At 50.8% G+C, this 24912-nt stretch overlaps 1 protein-coding gene across 13 annotated transcripts in view; it reads left to right on the top strand.

Annotated features, from left to right (window-relative positions):
* Positions 1–24912, top strand: part of Ep400 (E1A binding protein p400) — a 100608-nt gene that overhangs the window by 944 nt on the left and 74752 nt on the right. For 7 of the 13 annotated variants that reach the window (XM_046445941.2, XM_058579748.1, XM_058579747.1 and 4 more), the window contains exons 2-4: positions 11635–13007; positions 14405–14515; positions 24818–24908. In XM_046445941.2, coding sequence (XP_046301897.1) covers positions 11670–13007; positions 14405–14515; positions 24818–24908 — 1540 coding nt within the window. In that variant the 5' untranslated portion in view covers positions 11635–11669. The remainder of the gene's footprint in view (positions 1–11634; positions 13008–14404; positions 14516–24817; positions 24909–24912) is intronic. The other 6 variants (XM_046445942.2, XM_046445944.2, XM_046445938.2 and 3 more) reach the window with 3 other exon arrangements.

Genomic DNA, 24912 nt, shown 5'->3' with positions numbered 1-24912 from the left:
CATCTTGTGCACGACTGTGGATTACGACTGTGGGTTACGGTATCACTCTGTCCTGAGTGCGAGGTCAGGCTGGATCTCGCATCCCATGCCTGCCTCTTTTGCAGTCCTTCCATTTCAGACATAGCTTTAGAACTCCTTGGAGGGGCCAAGGCTGTGGCTCAGTGGTGGACTAGCATGCAGAGGCCTTGGTCCCATGCCTGGCACCAAAAACAGACAAAAGCCCCTGATAATGATTGTTTTCTTGGGCTAAATTTGGTCCCGCAGAACTTTGCCTGTTGCTCTCAAAAGGGAAGCTCTGCAGTTTGCCCTCGGCAGCAAGTAGTTGATGTTTTCACAGTGGAAGTCCTATCCTGTACTTGTCTGCTCAGAACCCTCAGTGGTTTCTCATCTCCCTTAGAAATGAGCTGGTATCCTTGAAATATTTTGTGAAATGCTTTGTGCCACCCCTGTGGCCGACCCCTGCTCCTTGGCCCTGGCTCAGGATCTGGGACCTTGGGTCCCAGCGTAGCCATGAGCCTATCACCCAGTAAGTTCTCTTTTCAGAACTCCACTTGAGAGAGGCCTTCCTGGGCCTCCCTCCCGGCAGTGGCTTGTCTGCCCCCATATAGGGTCCTGCCTTCCCATCACCTTGACCAGCTGACACCTGTGGCTCTGTTGATTGCCTGATTTGCCCCGTGGAAGCAGGAATGTGCCTTGTTCAGTCATGTCCTCAGTGTGTCGGACTGTCTCTGACATGGTAAGCCCTCAGTGAGTGTCTGTTGGCTAAGTCACTTGGTGGAAGCTGTTTCCTAAAACAGATGGATCAGTGGGGACGTTATTAACAAGGCAGCACTGTGTGTAGCCTTGGTGTGCTGTTGACCCTGAGTAAGAGTGGGGTCTTGAGCGTTGGGGGAGGGGGTCAGGAGTGCAGGAGGGTCTGGCTCCAGGGCCTGGGGCCTTGAGTCCATTCCTGCAGATGGGCCTTGGAGGCTTGGTGTTGACTCCAGGTGGACGGTCAGATTTGTCCTGTGTGCAGGTCTCCTGCTTTCGCTGCGCTCTCAGCTTCAGCTTCATGTTTTAGGGTTGTCTTTTTTTGGTGGTGGTACTGAGGATCAACCCTAGGGTTTTCTACCACTGAGCTACACCCTACCTCTTTGGATTTTGGCTGATCTTGAACTTGTGATCCTCCTGCCTCAGCCTCCTGAATGGCTGGGATCCCATTGTGGCCACCATGCCCAGCTTGTTTTAGGAACGTTCCAGATGCTGTGTGGACACATTTCCATCTTTTTTTCTTTCCCCTTCAGTACTGGGGATTAAACCCAAGGCCTCCCACAAGCCAGGCAAGTGATCTACCACTGAACTACATTCCCAGCTTCTGGGAAGAAATCTTTCCTTCTCTGTTATAGCTTAGCCTCCAAGGCCCACGCTATAAGTAGGCCATTTGACTCCCACTGAGGTTCCACATTGGTTCCAGTGCAGATGACACTGTGGCTGGTGCCAGGTGCCAGGCACTGCTTTGTGGCCTGCGTGGCGTGCAGCTTGTGGGAGATCCAGATGAGCTTCTTGGCTACTTTTTACTGGTGGAAGTACAATGTCTGAGTCCCTGGCTTCACTTGGGGAGCCTGGCCCTGCTCTGCAGTCACAGGTGGAGGGCCTTCGGGGTTGGAACCCTGGCCCGTGGTGTTTTCTTCTGGATCCAGCATCCTTGGCCTGCATCTTCAGCCCTATCCCTCTCCATGGGTTCTGCTTTATTTCTCATCAATGGAAATGTTTATCTTGTTGCATTGTTATGTGGTAAAAATACAATATGAAAATCATTGATGTTGGAATAGAAGGAAAGATCTTTGCATGCCCCACTTTGCCATCTTGGTTGTGTTCAGAAACATTTATACATAGCCAAATTGATTTTCTGGTATTGAGTTCTGAGAATTTTGGCAAGTGTTGTATAATTTCATGATAATTGGGTACAGAACCCTCCTCAGGTTGTCACTAGTAGTTTGGTCTTCCCTCTGTCCTTCAGCTACCCCTGCCAGAATGCCAAGCGAGGGTCCAGGGTTGGGGGCCTGACTTCCTCCTTGGAGCACAGGACCTGGGCAGCATCCAGGTGTATGTGCCCAGCCACCTGTTTTCTTCTGTTGCCGAGTAGGACCCTGCCTGGTCTGATGGGACAAATGGACATTTGGATAGGACATTGGGTTGCTTCCAGTTGTTCTTTGATTCCAGTTTTTCAGTTTTTTAAAAATTTCCTATATACTTTTATTTATTTTTGTGGGCTACTAAGGATTGAACTCAGTGCTGCAAGGTGTTCACACTGTGTAGAATCCACAGAGCCGCTGGAGTTCCTTTTTGCTCCCTCTCCCCGCTTGCCCTCCTGGAGCCCCCGGTTTGGTGTTTCTAGCTTTCTTTCTGTGTACATATCAGATTGTGCGTCCTTGATGAGGGCAATACCTCACAAGAGAGTGAAAATTGGTTCTGGGGAGAGGGGCAAAAAAATTTTAAGAGCTTATAGCAGCTTATGGCCGCCGGAGGGTCTTGGCAAATACATGGTGTAACTGTGCCATTAAAATCCCATGGGAGGGCTGGGCGTGGTGGTGCACTCCTCTCATACCAGTGGCTTGGGAGGTAGAGGCAGGTGGATCACAAGTTCAAGGCCAACCTCAGCAACTTAGTGAGACCCTGTCTCTAAATAAAATATTTTTAAAAAGGGCAGAGATGTGGCTCCGTGGTTAAACATCCTTGGGTTCAATCTTTGGTACAAAAAAAAAAAAAAATTCAAGAGAGGAGGGGGAAAGACTTTTTCTTCTTTTTTTGGCACTGGGGATTGAGCCCAGAGGTACTTTACCACGAAGCCACCACTGAGCCATATCTCTCTCCCTTTTTAAAATTTTTTTATTTTGAGACAGGATCTTGCTAAGTTGCTTAGAGCCTAACTAACTTGCTTAGGCTGGCCTTGAACTTGCAGTCGTCCTGCCTCAGCCTCCTGAGTAACTGGGCATGTACCACCTTGCCCAGCTAGGGGGAAAACTCCTAAAAACCTCCTTTAGGGGGCAGTGGGGAGAAGAGATTGAGGAAGAGCAGCTGGTAATGTGGTGGGTGTGGGATGCTGCTGGGTATTCTGGAGCCCTCTTCAGTTTCCTCAGTCGCTCTCTGGAGCTGAGAGAATCTTCCTGGTTTGGAAGAGGGGCGATGGTCCCTCAGGTGAGGGACCTGCTGCCATCCCTGCCTGTTTTTGTAGTGCTGGGGATGGAACCCAAGACCTTGCCCATGGTAGGTAAGTGCTGTGTCACTGAGTCACACCCAGATCCCCTCGTGGTTGTAGATTTTGACCCTTGCCGTTAGTTAACTTAGAAGAGACACTGGAGACCTGGATCCGGGCTTTCCTGCTGTCCACTGCAGCACCAGCAGGTCAGTTCTTAGAGATGACAAATAGAATAGCTATGCGTGGATGTTGCGTGAACAACTCTGAACTTGTTACACAGCCTCTGGTGTTACCATCTCACACAGAAACTGTTTTCTCCTGTCAAGTTCTTTTTATGAGAAATTTAAAAAGACACAGGGAAGGTACTTTGCAGCCAACTGCGTGCACTGCCTGCCCTCCAGATGCTCAGAGCCCCCTCCACCCCAGGCCTTGCTGTCTCTAGCACCGCTGCTGCATGGCAGCAGGCAAGGCATCATTTGAACAGACACAGGCATTGCTGGCATTTTGGTTGCTCCATTCTGGTGTCCATGCCAGTGCTCGGGGGAGTGTGGAGATGGCTTGCAGCTCCCTGGAGCAGAAGGCAGAATGTTCTGTGCAGGCTTCTGAAGGATGTTTGTGGGGGAGGGAGGGGATTTGTGTGGCCCACCTGGGACCCCGGGGGTGCCCTGGCTGCACTGCTCTGCCTGCGAGAGATGGAGACACAGGCGCCGCCAGCACCAGCCCCGCCCAGGAGACCTGCCAGGAGCTCCCCCTCACTCTGCCTTCCTTGACTGTGCACCTGGCATCTGTCAGGACTGTAAGCCAGACCTGCCGGTGTCATCTCCTCTGGTTTCTAGTGGTGCAAGTGTGTCTGTTCATGGCTCAGTTTGTAGAGTCGTTAAAATCAGGAGAGTTAAAACTGAGTTGAAATTGATGATCTGGGAAATGCAGATCAAAACGACAGCGAGGAATCATCTCATCTAGAATGGCTTGACTGAAGACAGAAAGGAATTGCTGGGGAGCCAGGCGCAGGGGCCACGCCTGAGAGCCTGGCCATTTGGGAGGCTGGGCAGGAGAATCGCAGGTTCAATGCTACTTGGGCAACTTAGCCAGACCCTGTGTCAGAATGAAAAAATCAGAAGGACTGGGCATGGTGGCACAGGCCTGTAATCCCAGTGGCTTGGGAGGCTGAGACAGGAGAATCATGAGTTCAAAGCCAGCCTCAGCAATGGTGAGGCACTAAGCAACTCAGTTGAGACCCTGTCTCTAAACAAAATCCAAAAGAGGGCTGGGGGTGTCGCTCAGTAGTTGAGTGCCCCTGAGTTCAATCCCCGGTACCACACACACACACAAAAGAAGGGCTAGGGGTGTGGCTCAGTGGTTAGGAGCCTGTGGGTTCAATCTCTGGTATCAAGAAAAAGGAAACTTTGGCGAGCATGTGGAGAAAAGGGAACTCCGGTAGTCTGTGGATGGGAATGTACATAAGTACAGCCATTTTGGTAAACAGTGTACAGGTTTCTCAAGAAACGAAAAAAGGAACTAATTACATAACGCAGCATCTCATCCAAAGGAAGAGAAAGCATCCCAAGGGGACACAGACAGCCGGTCTCCTGTGGCTCTGTTGGTAGTAGTCAGGGTAAGGCGTAACATAGGTGCCTATTGGGGTGAACTCACAGAGAGTGTGTGCACATGGAGTGCTCACTTGGAGAGGATGGCACTGGGAGTGGTCCTGTGGTTGAGCTCCTGCCTGCAGGTGCACAAAGCATGCACACAGAGTCTGATGAAGAGGTGGGTGCACCCAGGGACGTCTGTTAAGTGAAGTCAGAGACGGGGAAAGATGTGCTGCAGCCCTTCCTTATTGGTGGCATCTAAGAGTTGGTCTCACAGAGGTGGATGATAGAACAGTGGCGACTAGAGCCTGGGAAGCGGATGGCGGGTTAGAGAGGCTGGGTAGCTGCGCAGAGATGCGGTGAGACAGGAGGGGTGATGTCTCCTGCTCTGTGGCACGCTACTACACATCCCAGGGTCCCAGGACACAGAAATTGTGGTACTGGATTATTGCACTGCTCTGTAATAATACGTAATAGTAGTACGTAATAGTAGTACGTATACTATGTGCCAGTTTTTAAAAACCAAGTTAAAATTAGAAACATGGTGTTTAAAAAGGCTTTGCTGTTGGTGGTATTCTGCTACCCGTTGGAGTACCTGTACCTTATTTCCTGAATTCTGCTGGGGATGGAACCCAGGATCCTGCATGTGGGAGGCAAGCAGGTTGCCCTGAGCTAGGACCTCAGGCCTTTTTACTGAGACCAGCAAACAAACAAACATCTACTTAGAAGAGAATGTTCAAGCTTGTCATGGAGAAGAGCAGTGCAAGTGGTGGCATCCATGGCATGTGCCCACTGGATGTGTTTTGGGGTTGTGAACCCCATGAATGCTCTGCATCTGCCCACCTTGCTTCCCATGCCTGCCTTCAGCAGCAGGAGCAGCTCGCGTGCCAGTTGTGATTCCATGTCTTGTTTCCTGGTCTAGGGAGATACTCATTTTAGTTTATGTTGCTTTTTTTGTTTTTGTTTTTGATGTTAAGTCGTTTGAAACCAGGGATCTGCACAAGTTGGCAAGGGCTCTATCACTGACTGAGCTACATCCCCAGAGCTTTTTTGAGACAAGACCTGGTAAGTTGCTGAGGTTGGCTTCAAACTTGTGATCCTCCTGCCTCAGCCTCCTGAGGCTGTGGGATTACAGGTGTGCATTGCTGCTTGTTTACTTTTGTTAGTGGGAAGTTTGAGCATTCTCTTCTAAGCTGTTAAATAGATGCTTAGCAGTGATTTCCTTAAGGTGAAAAGGGCTTTTGTTTGTCTTGCGGGGGAGGAAGGATGACCGTGCAGCTCAGCTCAGGGTGACAGAAGCCCTGAGAAGGCAGGGAGCTGGGTGAGAAGTCTCAGTGAGGACAGGCTATGCTGGTGCCAGGTGGTGCCTTCAGGTTTCAGATCTCCTCCTGTGCCTCTCTTGGAAGCTTGTTTTTAGGGCAGGAACTGGCTGGGCCCCAACAGCAGCTGCCCACTGGGTATGGGGCACTGTTGTGCATCTGTCCTGGGACCCTGGCTCTGGGCTGGCTGCAGTTGCCGTTGTGGGTTCCCTTGCACCAGCATTTCTCCTGCACCTAGCGCTTGGTTTTTGTTTCCTCTAGTCCCCTCCCATCCCCTCAGACACTGTGTCCTGGTCTCCCCTGCTCTTCCTCTCCTCTGTCCTGAAGACTGACCTTTACTACTGTCTCTCTTAGGTGTCAAGCCTCTCGGAGAGCTTGCAGGTCTTCTGCAGGGGTCCACAGTGGGAGGGGTTCCTGCAGCCAGCTAGCTTGCTTGCTTGCCTCCTTCCTTCCTTTCTTCCCTTTTTTTCCTGGTCTGTCAGAAATGGTCTAAGGCCATTTCTACCTTCTGCTCCAGGATTTCATTTCTCTCTCTTTATCTCCTTTTTCTCTCTTTCTTTGTCTTTCCCCTCTTCCCCCAGTACTGAGGATTGAAGCAAGGGGTGCTCTACCACTGAGCCACATCCCCATCCCTTTTTATTTTTTGAGATAGGTTCTCACTAAGTTGCCTAGGCAGGCCTCAAACTTGAGATTCTCCTTCCTCAGCCTCGAGAGTTGCTGGGCTTACAGGTGTGCACACTGTGTAGGGTGTCTGCATGGGGGCTGACGCAGGAGAGGGCTCTGGATTTCCCAAGAGAGCATCTGCAGTCCTGGCAGCTGACCCGGCAGGTGAGGAGTGGAAGCTCTCCTCTGGTGATTGAAGGCTGTGCATCTTTCTCAGTCTGCTGGGCAGTAGAGCAGGCAGCTCTGCCTTAGGCAAGAGCCAAGGGAAGGACCAGCACAGCTGGAAAAGGGCCTGCTGGTCCAGAGTGGGGTGCTGGGTGTGCACCTGTCCCCACCTGCTGGCTGCCTGGCCTGGAGTGCTCAGTTGAGGCAGGAGCAGTGCCATGCTCCGGTGCCTGTGTCGTGGCCTTGCAGACCTCCACCCAGCCTAGCTGCCGCCATCAACAGCACTCGTTCTGGTCTGCAGGAACTAGTTGATCGTGTACCTGATTCTGCCAGGCTCCTGGGCCCTGTCACAGCTCGGACTTGGAATGGTCTTCTCATCTGTGCTAAAGGAGATGGTCTCTATGCATCTTCTATTTATTCTTTATTATTTTTTTGGTACTGGGGGTTGAACCCAGGTGCACTTAATCACCCAGTCTTGAAACAGGGTTTTGACTGAGTTGCTTAGGGTCACACTAAGCTGCCCAGGCTGGCCTTGAACTGCCTCAGCCTCTGAGTCACTGGGATCACTACATGCACAACACAGTGCCCAGCAGTGCCTTTTTTTTTCTTTTAATATTTATTATTCAGTTGCAGTTGGACACAATACTTTCATTTTATATATTTATTTTTATGTGATGCTGAGGATCAAACCCAGGGCCTTGCACATGCTAGGCAAGCGCTCTACCACTCAGCCCCAGCCCCTTTTTCTTTCTTTCTTTTTTTTTTTTAAAGGACAGTGTTTATTATTTTCACTTACAGAAATGCAGAATTGTACATTTAACCCAGTTTAATAGCAAATTCCTTTGTCTTTGCCTTTCCCCTTTCCAGCCTGGCAGAGTGAGCCACAGGTCCTAGTCCTAGACATGCCTCCCAGTGCTTTCCTTGGTCCCGAGGGCATCTTTATCTTCCTGGTTGCCTGGTGTGAAGGCGGTTTTGTTTTATTGTGCTTATACCACTAAGTAATATCCTCAGTTGTTGTTAGTACTTCCCTTATTTTATTTTATTTATTTATTTTTTTTCAAAAAAAAATTTTTTTTTGTTTTTTTTTGGGGGGAGTAGTACTGGGGATTGAACTTGGGCACTCGACCCCTGAGCCACATCCCCAGCCCTATTTTGTATTTCATTTAGAGACAGAGTCTTACTGAGTTGTTAGCATTTCGCTTTTTGCTGAGGCTGGTTTTGAACTTGTGATCCTCCTGCCTCAGCCTCCCTAGCCTCTGGGATTATAGGTGTGCACCACCGCACCCAGTGTTGAGAGCCACAGCCAAGTTGGGATGGCGCCTAGCATTTTGCCAGTACTTTTGAGTTTTCGCGGAGTTTCCGTTGAGTTCCGGTTGAGCTCTCGCAGGGATTCCTGGAGAGTTTGCAGTTGAGCTCTCGCAGGGATTCCTGGAGAGTGTGCGTTGGTTAGTGAAGTTCCGGTGGAGGGAGTTCCGGTTGGTGTATGGTGTGTCCCAGAGAAGGCCGTGTGGGTGGTGTTTGGGGGAGTTCGGAAATAAAGTTTGTTCCTGCTTGAGTGGCTTGTGATTTGTGCCCAGCCAGACTGCAGCATTTGGTGGCCCGTACGGGGACGCCTGAAGCTTGGGGGTAAGTAAAATTGCTCGCCCCTGAGGAAAGGCGAGAGAATGGGTGATCATTTCAAAAAACAATGTGTTCTTGTTTTGATTTGTTTTGTTTTTGTTTCAAGCTGCCTGTCCCTAGAACTTTCTCAGGCAAACTGGGAAAAATGGTTGGTTCAAGGTTTGAAGTGGTTCGCCCCTGAGGAAGAGATAGAGATAGACCACGAATATACATTTCAAGAAAATAGGAAAATTGATACAACGATTTTTTGTTCTGTTTTTGTTTCACTCTGTTTCGGTTTTGTTTTGTGTTATCTTGTTGGGTTGCGTTATCCTTGTAGCACAAATATGGGATTAGAAATTAGTAAAAAAACAAACCGAAAGAGTGTTAAGTAAAATGCTAGAGGAAGGAGGCACCCCAGTAAAACCAAGAGCAGTTAGGGCATACGTTGATACAATACAAAAATGTAGCCTATGGCTTTTTAAGGAGGAGTTGTTGAATATATCACAATGGGACCATCATGGTGAAGATTTAAGGGACAGGGAAAAGAAAAACCCAGGAACTCTGCCAGTTGGCACATTGCCATTGTGGATGATGATACGATTTTGTTTGCCTAGTCCAAAGCTTTCAGTTCAGATTATGGTAGAAGACATCAGATCAGGAAAAAGAGGAGGCCTCTCGAGATAGTCAGAAAGGGGAAGAAAGTTTAGAGCAGAAAAAGCCATCAGGGGAAAAGTTACAACAGGAGGCTGCTACTAACACCTTTCTATCACCAGAGGGCGTAAGTGTCCAACCAACAGCTCTGCCTATGGAGACAACATATGCTGAGTGGCCCTCAACCCCCGTAGTTGATAGATGGGATCCTGAGACAGGACCTCAAAAATCAGCATGCCCTGTATTTGAGACGGCAGGAGGGCAGCGAATTCACCATGCTTTAGATTTCAAAACAGTGAAGCAGCTAAAAGAGGCTGTAACAACCTATGGTCCTCAAGCACCCTTCACTGTAAGCATAGTCGAATCCATTACCAACTTGAACATGACACCAGCAGATTGGACTAGTATGTGTAAAGCTGTGCTAAATGGAGGACAATACCTGTTATGGAAGGTTGCCAATGAGGAATTTTGCACAGAGACGGCTAGGCGAAATGCAGCAGCCGGTTATCCTCAGAGAAATCTAGATATGTTGTTAGGAAAGGGACCTTATGAGGGTCAGCAGCAACAAATTGGATATGATCCTGCCATATACTCACAGATTGCTGCAGATGCGGTTGGGGCATGGAAGACTTTACAAGGACATGGAGATTTACAAGGTCAGTTATCTAAGGTAATACAAGGAGCTAATGAACCTTACGCTGAATTTGTAGATAGGCTTATTCAAACAGCTACCAGAGTTTTTGGGGATACAGAGCAAGCAATGCCATTAATTAAACAGCTAGCCTTTGAGTAAGCAAATCGATGGTGCAAAGGCCAAATTTGGGGGCCAACAGAGGTGAGGCAAAGAACCACACCGCCCCCACACTGGCACCAAGGCCAAATTTGGGGGCCAACAGAGGTGAGGCAAAGAACCTCATCCCCCACACTGGTGCAAAGGTCTATCCACAAGTATGGCTGTATGCTGGACCGGTAGTCAATGACGGGTAAGATCCAATTGCAACGGTACCAACCTAAGACAGGAGGCTGACGCCTTGAGGTCAGCTCATCCGATGACGGGTAAGGACCATATGTAGTATTGGACAACCTAAGACAGGCACGGTCCCTAAGCCACATTGCTTGTTGTTTAATTAAACTGAAGGGGGAAGATGTTGAGAGCCACAGCCGAGTTGGGATGGCGCCTAGCATTTTGCCAGTACTTTTGAGTTCTCGCGGAGTTCCCGTTGAGTTCGCGGTTGAGCTCTCGTGGGGATTCCTGTAGAGTGCGTGTTGGTTGGTGAAGTTCCGGTGGAGGGAGTTTCAGTTGTTGTGTGGTGTGTCTCGGAGAAGGCTGCATGGGTGGCATTCACGGGAGTTCGGAAATAAAGTTTGTTCCTGCTTGAGTGGCTCGTGATTTGTGCCCAGCCAGACTGCGGCAGCCCAGCTTTATTTTTTATTTTGAGACAGCGTCTCCCTAAGTTGCTTAGGGTCTCGGTGAGTTGCTGAGACTGGGATTATAAATGTGCCCACTATGCCGGGCAAAGGCAGTGGTGGTACCTGTCCTCTGGCCACCCACTTGGCCAACCTGAGTGATGCAGCATGCACAGCAGGCATAGTGGGCAGGAGGACGGCTGGCCCAGTGGAGTCGTCATGTGTAGCCACCATCAGCCAGGGGCTTTTTTTTTTTTTTTTCTTTTTTGGTACCAGGGATTGAACTCAGGGGCCCTTGACCACTAAGCCCCAGCCCCAGCCCTATTTTGTCTTTTATTAGAGATAGGGGCTCACTGAGTTGCTTAGCGCCTCACAAAATTGCTGAAGCTGGCTTTGAACTCAGGATCCTCCTGCCTCCGTGCGCCTCCGCGCCCGGCCTCAGGGCTTCTGGTCCTCACCACGGTGGTGACTGTCTCAGACCTGCTCAGAAGGCTGGCACTACCCTAGTGGGGCCCCTTGCTGCCAGCTTTGTCTCCAGCACTGTCGCTGGTCTGTACTTAGGGGCAGCTCAGGCAACTGGGTGGTTGCTTGGTGGTCCAGCCTAGGCCAGCTGGTTGACTACCAGAGGCTTGACCTGCTGAGGGAATAAGGAGAGTGCTCGAGCAGTGGGACCAGGTGACAAAACCAGGAGATTCCTTTTGCCTCAGCATGGGGTTCAGTGCTGGAGTTCTTAGGTCTTTTCTGAAGTAGGGGATTTCTGCTTTCTTGGCCTCCTGTTGTTTTGGGGTGGTAGGTGGGGGGGCGCACCTTCTTCCCTTCTTTTTTCTCCCCAGCATCTTGAATAGCTGGAGGAGAGCGAGGAGAGGGAGTTGTGGGCAGTGTGTATGTTGCCTCCTGGGACTCGTTTGGTGTGAGGTAGTGAGATGCCTTGTTGGACTCAGATGACAGTGGGAGCATCCCTCAGAGTGGCGTCTTCTGTGCTGCTCAGGAACAGTTCTTTCAATGGTGGTCACGATTCCGTATTCTTTCCAGTGACTCAGTTCTGACTTTGCTTTTCTAGGAGGACGGTACATTGGACCCCAGAGGGAGGTGACGATGCACCATGGCAGTGGTCCTCAGAACGTCCAGCATCAGCTGCAGAGGTCCAGGTCCTTCACCGCCAGTGAGGAGGAGCAGTCGGCCCACCCAAATCTGCCGCCGTCCCCTGCAGCACCCTTCGCTCCGTCGGCCAGCCCGTCTGCCCCTCAGTCCCCCGGCTACCAGATACAGCAGCTGATGAGCAGGAGTCCTGCGGCTGGGCAGAATGTGAACATTGCCCTACAAAGCGTGGGCCCTGTTGTGGGAGGAAACCAGCAGATCACTCTAGCCCCTCTGCCGCTGCCCAGTCCCACCTCTCCAGGTTTCCAGTTCAGTGCACAGCAGAGGCGATTTGAGCATGGCTCTCCTTCGTACATTCAGGTTGCGTCCCCCCTGTCCCAGCAGGTGCAGACACAGAGCCCTACGCAGCCCAGCACTGGGCCTGGGCAGGCCCTGCAGAATGTGCGTGCAGGGGCCCCCGGGCCTGGGCTGGGTATGTGCAGCAGTAGCCCTACCGGAGGCTTTGTGGACGCCAGCGTGCTTGTGAGGCAGATCAGCTTGAGCCCGTCCAGTGGCGGGCACTTTGTGTTTCAGGAGGCTCCAGGCCTCACTCAGATGGCCCCGGGGGCCCAGGTTCAGCTCCAGCACGCTGGAGCGCCCATTGCAGCACGAGAGCGGAGACTGTCCCAGCCTCACGCACAGTCAGGAGGCACCATCCACCACCTGGGACCCCAGAGCCCTGCAGCTGCTGGAGGAGCCAGTCTGCAACCCCTGGCCAGCCCAGGCCACATCACCACAGCCAGCCTGCCGCCCCAGATCAGCAGTATCATCCAGGGCCAGCTGATTCAGCAGCAGCAGGTGCTGCAGGGGCAGCCACTGAGCCGGCCTCTGGGATTTGAGAGGACTCCCGGCCTGCTGCTGCCTGGGGTGGGGGGGGCTCCTGCGTTTGGGATGACATCTCCACCACCTCCCACCAGCCCTTCCCGAACTGCCATGCCCCCCGGCCTTTCCAGCCTGCCGCTCTCGTCTGTGGGGAGCTCAGGGGTGAAGAAGGCTCCCAAGAAACTGGAAGAGATCCCCCCGGCCTCTCCGGAGATGGCGCAGATGAGGAAGCGGTGCCTGGACTACCACTACAGGGAGATGGAGGCCCTGCGGGAGGCCTTCCGAGAGTGCCTGGTCGAACTGTTTTTCTTGCAACACCTCCAGGGGAACATGATGGATTTTCTTGCTTTTAAGAAGAAGCATTATGCCCCGTTACAGGCATATCTTAGGCAGAATGATTTGGACATTGAGGAAGAGGAGGAGGAGGAGGAGGAGGAGGAGGAGGAAGGAAAGTCTGAGGTCATCAATGATGAGGTAAGCAATACTGGTTCAGTTTTCTAGGGGACGTGCACGAAGCAAGGTAGAGTGTAGCAACCGTGAGTTAAAGGGTGACCTTTGAACCTGGGACCTTGGGGAGAGTTTCTTTCTTGAGGGTCTGAAGGAGGAGTGGTGTGGAACTCCCTTCCTGGAGAGAAGCTGCACAGTACCCTACTTCCTCATGGAGAGCAGGCCCGTCCCAGGTGCAGAGCCGAGCCAGGCCATCACCCCTCCCACCCAGTGTGTGGTCCTGGGCTGGTGCCCTGCTTCAGTGGTGGAAGGGTTCTGCCTCAGCTGGACCCTGAGCACCCGCAGCCTTGTGCTTACATGGTGCTCACAGGAACCCTGCCCACGAGGCTTTTAAACAAGCGGTTTAAATCACCAGCTGTAATTAGAAATTGCTGGATATGTTTTTATGAGATCTGCACGATTAAAATATAGTTATTGTGGCAAAAAACTACTAAGAATTTTTTTTTCAGCTTTCATACGTAGTCTTATTTTTGAGATCATGTTTTAAATGCACTTTTGCAAACACCTATTGAGTAATATTTAAGGTAGAATCTTTAGTGGACAATATACTTTTTGGGCATCCAGAATGGGTGCATAGTAGACCCCATGCCACCGAGGTTCCCGAAGTTGCTGGTGTGTCCTGAGCACCAGGTGGTAATGGTACTATAGCACTGTACTTTGTGCCTTCGTGTTGTGCAGTATATGCTGTGTTGCGGGGCTTGTTTTATGATACTGTTTAAATAACTTAGGACTTTTGCCAGCCCTTCTGCAAAGAAACCAGCTTGTGGTGAGCCAAAGCTCGTCTCTTTGCCCATGTCCTCTGGCTCTGTGGATGTATCTGTGTGGCTCTGCCATCTGTGTCTTCTCTGGCGTCCTTCCTGGGATGGACCGTTCTTGTTTTTCAGAAGGTCTACATTATTCTGAGGGCTTCACCTCTGTTGCCTTGAGGCAGTGAAGTCCAGTTCTCTGTTTGTATGCCAGTGTTGTCTGTAAGCCGGTCCCCTTCACTGTACGTGAGAGGTCAGCCCTCCACAGCCTGCTGCCGCCGAGGACCTTTGACACGGGACCACCGGTCGGCAGCAGCGCTGTGGTGCAGACGGCCAGAGAAGCCGCAGGACTTCCTCCCTGATTCTGTTGCCGCTCCCACTCCAGTCTGGGGTTGTAGAATCCAGGGTGCGCCCATGATCTGGACTGGAGCTGCTGAGTGCGCATCAGGGTCACCGGGCGTCATGTAGCACGTCTCTCAGTTCAGTGTCCTTGACAGGATTTGATGCAAAAGCATTTTAATCACCTGAATCAGTGAGCTGTCAGCAATGAAATTCTAACAAAATTCTGAGCAGTCTTAAAAATTATGTTGCCTTTTTTTCTCAAAATATTTCTCTCAGGTAAAGGTTGTGACAGGCAAGGATGGGCAGACTGGGACTCCTGTTGCTATAGCAACCCAGCTTCCGCCAAATGTGTCTGCTGCTTTTTCATCCCAGCAGCAGCCGCCTCAGGTACTTTTCGATGGTTCTAAATTGTAGTCTCATCCCAAACGTCTCCTTCATCCAGATATTTTAACTTAAATTTACTATTTGCTCTTTGGCATTTTTTTTTCCAGAGCCCATTCCTTATTTTTTGAAAGTCAAAATGCCTTCCCACATACACAGCTGTAGATCAAGTTGCATGAGCCTATGCCAGCCCAGGCCTCGCTGTGCTGCTCCCATGCACTGCAGCGTGGTGGTGGCCCTTAGTCTGCATGTCCACTTTCAGTCCTGTGTGTGTGCCCAGGACCCCTGTGTGCTGTGTTTTCAATGTTCGTCCTTTCTTGTGTCTTTTACCTGTATTTTGAGAATGTTGCAAAACAGAAAAAGAAAACAACTTAAGCAAATGATAATGCTGGTGTTCCCCCTAGCTAGAGGGATGTTGAGGTGAAGTCCCCGAGATTGTGGAGACCGAGAGCTTCTGGGTGGAGTCAAGTCCATGCTAGGAGTTCAACCCGCCAGGTTCTAGTGTTTTTGGAATCAGTTGTGGGTCCTGAAGCAGTTCCGTTCTTGGTGATGCTTTTTATTATTTGTTGTTCTTGCTTTTGATAGAATCTCAGGTACACGTGAAAGTTGCACTAAACGTACAGGAAACTCCCGATTCTCCCTAAGCTAGCCGGTGGGCAGCTTCCTGCTGCCTCTGCTTAGTGTTTGTTCTCTCACGGGTGTGTGGTGTTGGTTCACAGCCTTTGCCCAGATGCTCCAGCACCTGGCAGGTAAGGATGTCACCTGGCCCACACCACGCATGGTCAGCTAGGAGACGTCACGGATCCACAGCTCACACCCAGGTCCCGCCTCCTGTCCTAAGATGCCTTTCCAGCTCCCTCTGACCCTGACCCAGACCTCCCTAGGTGTTCCTCTGCGGTGTCCTGGTCTTTGTGGTCTGGGCTGGTCTGTCTTTTGTGGCCCTGCTGTTTCTGAGGAGAACAGCCTGTTTGATGCAGTGTGGTGGGTCCAGGGTTGTGCAGTGTTTCCTTGGGTCATATCCAATTGTGTGTTTGATTTTTTTTGGCAGTGCTGGGGTGGACCCCAGGCCTCCCAGATGCCACGCAAGCTCTAGCCAGGTGTGTTTGAGAGGAGCCCGTCCCATGATGGCTGGGGTTGACTGAGTGCTTGCTTGAGGTGGCATGGCCAGGCCTGTCCCATGGAAGCCCTGTTTTTCTCTGTGTAAAGAGTGAGGAGCAGGAAAGATGCCCTGAGAATGCGTAAGTGCCGAGACTCCACTCCCTCCCTGTCGCTGCTGTGTCTGCCTCAGTCACTGCCTGACGGTCCCAGTGGGCTCTGTCCCTCCCTGTCACTGCTGTGTCTGCCTTAGTCACTGCCGTGACGGTCCCAGTGGGCGCTCTGTGTGCAGCGGTTGAAGGACCCTGTAACCAGGAGCTCCTCTTTCTACCATTTTTATGTCCTTTCACACGTGGGTGCTTATTTTCATCAGTCCCATGGGTATTTGTTTCTGTCTATCTAAATTCACTCTACTTATATTCAGTAAAACTCACTTTTTTGGCCTGATTCTGTGAGTCTTGACAAATCCATGGAGTGGGCTATTCTGCCCCACAGTCAAGGACCAGGTAGTTCCCAGGACTTCCATGGCCAGGCCCCTCCCCACCCCGGCCCTGTCCTCTAGCTCCGTGGTGGTGCCTGTGAGGTCCCAGCTGTGCCCTTGTGGCTGAGTAGCACTCCTTGATTGTACGTGCCTGTTTTGCTTACCTGTCACCTCGGGAGGGTGCTTCCATTTTAGGGATGTACATGTGTATTTATTCTTTGTTAGGTCAAGGTATGTCCAGGTTGCCTGAGTGGCCTCGCCTGCATCCTCCTGTTTCAGCCTCCCGGGTCCCTGGGACTGCAGGTGTCAGGAGTTTGTGAGCAAAGCTGTGGCGAGCACACAGTGTTAATGTGAGCATGGACTTTTCTTCACCTGAGGGAACACCTTGCAGTCAGGCTGTGTGTTAAGTATACATCCAGCCTCACGGGAAACTGCCAGCCTTTCCAGAGGGCCTGTGCTCTCTTGTGTTCCCAGCATAGGGTGCAGGGTCACCATCCAATTCCTCCAGGGTGCTTGGACTTTTCAGAGTGTTGGTCACACTGACAGGTCTGCAGTGGCTTTCCTGTACATCTAGGGTTGTTGGTTTATGCATCTTTTCCTGTGTCTCTTGCTAGTCTTGGGTTTTCTTTTTTGAAGTGTCTGTTCACGGCTTACAGATGTTTTCATTGAACTGTTTTATTGTTGTGTTTGAAAGTTCTTTACATAATATGGATTTTAAATTTTTTTGTTAGACATAAGATTTGCAAATTTTTTTCAGTCCTGTGGTTTACTTTTTTCTCAACAGTATCTTTTGCAGAACAAATATCTTAAATTCTGATGAAGTACATGCAGGGCACAAGGGCCACACCTGTAATCTCAGCAGCTCAGGAGGCTGAGGCAGGAGGATCACAAGTTCAAGGCCAGCCTTAGCAACTTAGTGAGGCCCTAAGCAAGTTAGCAAGACCCAATCTCTAAATAATTAAGTGAATGAAAATAAATAAGTCAACATAAATGAATGGCTGGGGATGTGGCTCAGTAGTTAAAAGTGTCCCTGGGTTCAATCCCTGGTAACAAAAACAAAAACAAAAAACAAACAAAAAAACCCAGAAAATTCCAATGAGATGCAAGTAATTATTAAAAAAAAAAAAAACAAAAACTGCTTATGCTTCTGTTATTATATGTAAGAACTCTATGCTCAGTTTAAGGTCACAAGGATTTTCTCTTCTTTTTGGGGAGAGGGTTATGTTTTTAGTAATTTAGGCCTCTGGTCAATTTCATCCTTTTTCTTTCTTTCTTTTCTTTTTTTGGGATTGAACCCAGGGATGCTTAACCACTGAGCCACATCCTTAGTTATCCTATTTTTTTTACTATTTATTTTAGTTTTTAGGTGGACGCAATATCTTTATTTTTATATGGTGCTGAGAATCGAACCCAATGCCTCATGCATGCCAGGTGAGCTCTACCACTGAGTCACCACCTCAGCCCCATCCTTAGCTCTTTTTATTTTTTATTTTGAGACAGGGCCTCACAAAATTGAGGCTGGCCTTGAACTTGCAGTTCTTCTGCCTCAGCCTCCTGAGCTGCTGGGATCACAGGTGTGACCCCTCCCCCGGTTCTATGGTCTCTGTAGCGTGACAGACGCGGACAGAGATTCACAGTGTTGTGCCCACACCGCATCTTGAGAAGATGACCCTTGTTGGTCCGGGTGGCTTTCGTGACTGCCCAGAGCCCACGTGGTCCCATGTGCTGGCCATGGTCTGCTGGCAGTGGCAGCCATCCGGGTTTCCGTGGCTTCCTGTGGGCCAGGTGGCATGTGTTTTCCAGCTTTTCAGAATGGTGTTGGTAGTTCTTGTTGCTTTGCCTCTGCATGTGACCTTCTGGATTGGCCTACTGGCTTTGGGACATTCTGCTGGGTGTTGGTGTGGTGGCTCTGGCCGGCTAAGGAGAAGTGCCTGCAGTGCTGAGTCTTCTGTCCCTGAGTGTGGTAGATCACTGCATTCACTCACTGTTTGGTTTCTGCCCTCTTACAACTGTCAGCATGCTGCTCCTGTGTGTACGTCTTGTTAGGTCTTTACTTATCAGTTTTTTTGGCGGTCTTATAAGTAGTACTTAGAACACAATTCCCTCTGTTCGTTGCAGGAATATAGAAGTACAGTTGATTATTTGAGTCTATTTTTTGCAATCTTGTTAAACTCATCCATTAGTTTTAGAAAGGGCTCTTTAAATTGAGGTTCTGTGGGGTTTTCTGCATGGAGAGCTGTCTGCATGGAGTCAGGCTGGCTTTCCTTTCTGACCTGTGTGCATTCCACTTCTCATCCTCACTGTCCTCATCAGTAGGCTCCAGCCTGGGGCCAGGTGGGAGTGGCGCGTGGTGTTCTGGCTGGTCCTGTCCTGCTCCGTGAGCAAGTGGGAGCTGAGCTGTGGGTTTGTTGATGTCTTTATCGGGCAAAGGGAATTCCCTTTGTTCCTATGCATGTTGAAGTCTGTCAGGTGCTATTTATGTATTGATGACATGGTTTGTGAATGTCATCTTTAGTCTGTAAAAATGGCACATCGCATACTGAGGTGCGCTTCCAGAACAGGGAGCCTGTGGATCTTGGTGCTGGTGTTGGCTGGGTTTGCTGTGCACACGTGCGGGAACCCACCTGACCATCACCATGCTCTCCTTTTTTTAATTTAAAATATTTCTTTTTTTTTTTCCTGGTGGTGCTTGCTAGGCAGGTGCTCTGCTTCTGAGCTACACCCCCAGCCCGTAGATTTTTATTTTTTTTATTTGAGATGGGTCTCACTTGGGCTTGAACTCACAATCCTTCCCCCTCTGCCCCCAAGTAGTTGGGGCTATAGGTGCTGTCATGTGCCTGGTCACGATGTCCATTTTTGTGCTCCTTGCAGGCACCTGCTGCCCAGCCCTTCCAGATTCCTCAGATGCTCGACTTATCTGTACTTGACCTGTTGGAGCCCTTTCAAGCCAGCTCCAGTATCCTGTGACATGTCCCTCTCACTGTGGCTCAAAATGCTAAGAGTCATCATGTATGTCCCTTGTACAGCCCCGGAGTCAGCCCTTTTCAAGGAGTCTCATTCCTTTTTGTGGAGAATAATTAATTTGATTCTGCTGTTTATGCACCTGCTGTAATGAGTTTGAAGATACATTGGAGATTGTCAGAAGGGTTGTAAGTGGGCATCTTTCCTGCTAATGCTTGGAAGAACATTGGGGTCAGTGCTCTCGTAGCTGACATTGGTGAGTGCTGCGTGGGAGCATGGTATGTGGAAGTCAGAGCTGGCCATGCAGGCTGACGCTCCAGGTACTGACCCACTTGCCAGAGCTTTGGGGGGGAAGTGTCGCTGGGGCTCTGTGGGAGTCCCCCTGGGTTCTAATGGAGGGTACTTGGGCTAGGCGTTTGGGAACACTGCCTCCCCTGGGAGGGGCGGGCAATGGGCATGCCCTTTTTGCCTTGGCAGCCTGCTCTGGAGGTGCTTCTGTGTTCTTCCACACAACATGGGCAGGGGCGTTCCCAGCAGCATGGCTCGTGTGTGACCTGAATTGAATAGCTGGAAGGTCCCCTGGCAGGAGAGTGGACGGTGACTGTGTATGTCTCCGTGGAGGGGTGTGACGAGTGAGCAGTGAAGGCAAGGGGCTTGGCAGGGGCCCGCCACAGAGTGTCGCAGGTGAGATGCAGTGGTGAGCACTGCCCATGCTGCGCAGAGGCCAGCTGTCAGCCGAGACGCTGTAAGCAGGTGGTCTTGAGGGGTCACAGGAGCGTTGTGTGTAGCGTGTCAGAGATGGTGGTGTGCACAGGTGTGGCCCAGTCAGTGCACTCCTTGCCTCAGTCATGTGTGAGGCCACTTGCCCCTTAGCAGTCGAGGTGTTCGGTGCAGCGCTGTCCATTGCTGCTCATGAGTCTCCAGAACCTGTTCCTTGATTCACTTTGAGGCAGGTCTCCCCTGTTGCACAGGCTGGCCCTGAACTCCCAGCTCAGGAGATCCTGCTGCCTGAGCCTCTCTGGTGCCAGTCCCCAGGGGCCACACTGTGCTTAGTTCCCTGAGGATGCACGCTCTGCAGGAGGGTAGCTTGGTCATTGGTTACTCTGCGTTGGTTTTCCAGGAACTGCCATGTTTTCTGTGATGGCGGCATTACTTTACATTTCCACTGACAATGTGCAAAGGTTCTGTGGGGAGAAGCTTGTCACCTACTGTGATGACGAGTACCTTGGCAGAAAGCAGGGGTTTAGACACGAGTGGTATTTTATTTCCTAAGCCAGGTGATAAATACATGGGGATTACCTTATTGCTCTTTAAAATTGTATATCAGGTGTTTTCCCACTTTCCCTCTCAGAAATGTATGATGAGAGATTTCAGATGTACAGAAAAGTGGATTGTCTGGTGAAATGATTCCCCTGTTTAAATAGTATGATCAGTTTTACTGTGCTCTTAAAATCACACATATTTTATGATATACTTCATGATAAAAATTATTTAAGAGACCAAAAGAGAAACCTAGGAGTCTCCATTTTGATGGTAGATTCTGCAGGATCTCAAATGCCAGTGGATCTGAGGCCTAGAGGAGAGCTGGGATGGAGAGCTGTGCTCCTGTCATTGGGGAGAGACCTCATTCTGGGTCTGTCATTCACAGCTGCACTGAGGTATACTGACTGGTGAGCCTCTAGGATAGACTCCAGTGCCTGTGTCGGGAAGGTTCCAGGTAGTGTTGTGTGCAGAGGTGGTGTGCGGGCAGAACGCAGGTGGGTGTGTGCATGAAGGGCAGCACCTGTGCAGACAGTGCCTGTCCGTCATCTGCCTGTGGCAGGCAGGAGCAGTCGCTGCAGCCCCCCACCTCACATGGCCGCTTAGCCTTGCCTTCCCTGCACCTGTGTTGTGTTCCCTGGTGGCAGTGCTTTGGTGGCTGCTGATGTGCCATCGCTTTGAGGACCTGCCGTCTACTGAGCCATTTCTCTGATTTTGGGTTCTGTCTGTCGAGAGGTCTTAGGAGGAGCATTGTGAGTCTAGGGCATCGCTAGTCTCTGTGGGGTGCCCTCATGCCCTCGTGCTTGGCCCAAGCTCTGCTGGGCACTGGGCACTTGCGGAGCATTTGAGGATGATGTGGATGTAGTTTCAGAGGAGCTGCTGTTTGCAGCCGGGCTCTGTGCTAAGCTCTGCTGATGGAAAGCCTGCAGACTGGTGTGTGGAGTGGTGTGTGTTGCACTGTCCTGCAGGCGTGGTGCCGCACACACACACTCAGTGTGAGGCTGTCTTGATGGGGTGTGCATCTGTGACCTTAGTGGTGAGGAAAGTGGGGACCGACTGTGGCTCTGGGGCTGGAGCCCAATGACTGCCTTCTGTGTCACCTTACAGATATGTGCCTATTTTTGTGTGCACAGTGAAGAGTATTCAGGTCTAGTTGGTGATGTCTGGTTTTGTTTTAATGCATGTTTGAAAGGAAGGCGCAGAGAGTGCTTCTGCTATGTGTTGCTCACATCCGGGTAAGCACTGGGCTGGGTGTCTGGTCCTGGGCATGCAAGTGCACCCGCTTCAGGAGCTGGAGAGCCTATCTTGTGCAGCGACGGAGCACCAGACTTGCAAAGGACACAGTCTAATCGGTGTACCACGTATTTTTAAAATTATTTGTTTGTTTGATTGGGTAGAAATTTGGCTCCCAGGAACTGCCAGCGACTGCTTGTCTTTACCTTCTTTGCCCCAGTCCACTCCTTTTGGAATGCAGGCGTTCTGCCTGTCTCTTCCGTGGGCTGTTTCCTTCCTTCACCTTCTTTTTGTGGCCTAGTTTCAAGGCTCCCCGTAAATGATATTAACTCTGTGCATATACTCAATTTTGGTGCCGTCTCTCTTAAAAGAGCACCCAGAATTAAATCCTGCCAAAGTATCCCTTTTCTCGTTTTTATTAAAAAATCAAGTTTTTATTTTAAAACTAATAGTTTCTTTACTAGTGACACATTCATGACAGCAGAGTGCTTGACAAAGGTCGTCCTGAAGATCTGTGTGGGGGCCTGCCACAGAGCTCCCAGGCACTCTACAGAGCAGAGCGGCAGTGTACTCCTGTGTCCTCAGCCCACCTGTCAGGGCCTTTGGGCAAGTAGAGCTTTCTGACTTTATTTGTTTTTGTGGTGTCAGGGTTGGACCCAGGTCCTTGAGCATGCTGATCCTACGTTCGACCCCTGAGCTACATCACCAGCCCCACCCCAACTCTTTTTATGTTTTATTCTGGGACGGGGTCTTGCCAAGGTGCCCAGGCTGGCCTGGAGCCCACCACCCTCCTGCCTCTGCCCCCCGAGCTGTTGGGATCACTGGTGTGGCCACTGCACTGGCTGAGCTTTCTGGTTTTGATGAAGTCCACTTTGCCGGCTTTTTGGTATTTCTATCCAGTCTTAGGCATCATTTGTTGGGAAGAGTTTTCGTGGCCTTGGATTGCTGTGGTATTCTTGAGGGTCCCATGATCACAGCTCAGCCCATGTGGGCCTGGAAGTCCAGTAGCTCTCTTCTTTGAGATCTGCCTTGGGCCTACTGGCTGTCCTGCGCCCTCGTACTGCCCCTGAGCACATCCTGAGGTTTTATTTCAGATGTGGTATTCTCAGCTCTGCAATCCGGGTCAGTTCCTGGGTTTCCATCCAGGTTTCTTCTTGGTCCTTTGTTAGAATGTATTTTCTTCGTATATTTGGTGTGCCTACTAAAGCTACTTTAAATTCCTGCCTGCTGATTCCAGCTTGTGGGTCCCCTTGGGGTGGAGGTCCTTGGATTGTTTTGTGGCTCAGGTTTCCGTACTTGTTTATGTTTTTGAGCAACTTTGCATTGGATTTTGGAGAATTGTGAATCGCATGTAGAAACCCTGGGCTCTGTTACATTCTTCTGAAGATGAGTCGTTCTGCATTGATACCTGGCTAACTTCACTGAACAGAGGTGCGGATTCTGTCCTCTGAGGCAGGTGGCACCTGAGGACTCAGGTTCGAACGCTGGCTTTTGCTTGCACCTGCATGTGGTGTCGGCCCGCTGGGCTTGAGTCAGACCTAGGCAGATGCCGGGGAGAGAAGGGAGGTGTTGTGCTCCCACGGCCCTCTGTCCTCCTGCCTGTCCTTCTTCATCCTGGGGTCTGTTTTTTGGGTTTGGCCTGCTCTGGAAGCCTGGCCACACTCATCCTTTTGTGCCAGGGTGGGCCCTGTCCTGTGCTGCCTGCCACCTCTGCCTTGTTTCACATTTCATGTGGAGCTCAATGTCGTGGAGTGTGTTTGATCTTAGCAAGTACTGGCCACAGCTGGATGAGGACCCTTTACCAACTTGTTGTGTTAAAATGTAACTTAGGCTGGGTGCTGTGGTCCCCGTGACTTAAGTGGCTGAGGCAGGAGGATTGCAAGTTCGAGGCCACCCTCTACAATTTAGTGAGACCTTGTCTCAAAATTTTAAAAAGGGGTAGGGATGTGGCATAGGGGTAAAGTGGGCTCAATCTGCAGTAGCAGGAAAAAAAAAAATCCTTGATTGTATAAATAATACACATTCATTGTGGAAAGTTTAGAAAAATGTACACATGAAACTAAAAGTCACCTGTAGCCCTGCCCACAGAGAGTATGCTGGTAGGTGCTGTTTCCCTCCTCGTGTGCCCACCTGTGCTCTGCTTCCCTTACCCCCACTAGGTGTGAGCGGGCTGTGTGCCATGATTATGCGTGGGCTGTGTGGTGGCAGTGGCTCTCTAGGGGTCCCTAGTGTCTCTCTCTAGCTGCGGGGCCTTTGGCATGAGCAGACCCCTCCTGCTGGACGGTGGCCTATGAGGGCTCTCCCACTGGTACAGTGGGGCTGATGGCACCCTTGGAGCCTGGCTGGCATCTGGCAGCTGTGGAGCAGCACCCACTTCGTGTCTGCTGTGGGGGCAGGAGGGTGCCCAAGGGGAGGGCGGGTCTGGTTGCTGTCTTCTGCCACCTTGTCCTCAGCTTTAGGCTGGCCGCAGATTGGAGAGGAAGGTGCCCTGTGTAGGCCCAGCCTCCAACTGATAGCATCCCTGAGGGCTCACATCCTTGCCGCCCAGAGTGCATAGTGTCTTGGCTAACTTGGGGCCACACAGAGGGTTAGCACCATGCATCGTGGCGTCATTTATGATGGTTTCCCTGCCTCAGAGCCTGTGTCCTCCCTGTCCTTACCCCTCCACCCCCACCTACTACCACCCCTGATGGCTTCTGCCTCCATAGCTTCATCCTTTCAGAATGTCACCTATAGGTGGCTGGAATCAGACTTGTCTCAGAATCACCATATCTAAATATGTAAACACACACACACACATCAAGTAGTGTGGACTGTTGCAGATGTCACCTTGAAGGTTCAAGGGAGCTTTGGTTGCCTGGTCTTGGGGCTCTCCAGCAGGGAGACTGCCCACTCTCCCCCTCACTGCCGAGTATCTGACGGGAGTTGGGCCAGCAGTGCAGCTGGTCCCAAGTTTCCCAGATTGGCCTTTGTGTGGTCTGGTAGGCAAAGCCAGCTCGTTTCCCAAGGACTATAGATAGGTGTGATCTGAAATCCCCTTTGAAACCAGAATGGTGTGTCTTATGCAAGTCCTTTTTTTCTCCAGAGGTAAGTTAGGATCGTCAGACACCTTACCATACAGAGGTACATGTTCCAGATGTGAATTGAAGACACTGGGTAGATCCCACTTTTTGAGAAGCCGTCAGCCAGTGCCTGGGGTTGTTGTGGCAGTTCTAGTTCATGCTCGTTCTTGAGAGGCCGCATTGGACCAGAGTCTCACCATCTCCCATATTTTTCAGCAGCAAGCCCTGGCAGGGAGCTTGGGTGCTGGAGCAGGCAGCGCAATGGAGGTGGACCCATTCAAGAGGCAGCCGGTGATGCCGCCCGCAGGTAT

This window comes from Marmota monax, unplaced genomic scaffold, assembly GCF_021218885.2.
Source record: "Marmota monax isolate L192 unplaced genomic scaffold, Marmota_monax_Labrador192_F-V1.1 WCK01_AAM20220418_F8-fsc00200, whole genome shotgun sequence".
Lineage (NCBI taxonomy): Eukaryota > Metazoa > Chordata > Mammalia > Rodentia > Sciuridae > Marmota > Marmota monax.
Note: the sequence above shows the minus strand (reverse complement) of the source record. Positions and strands in the feature narration are given on the sequence as shown.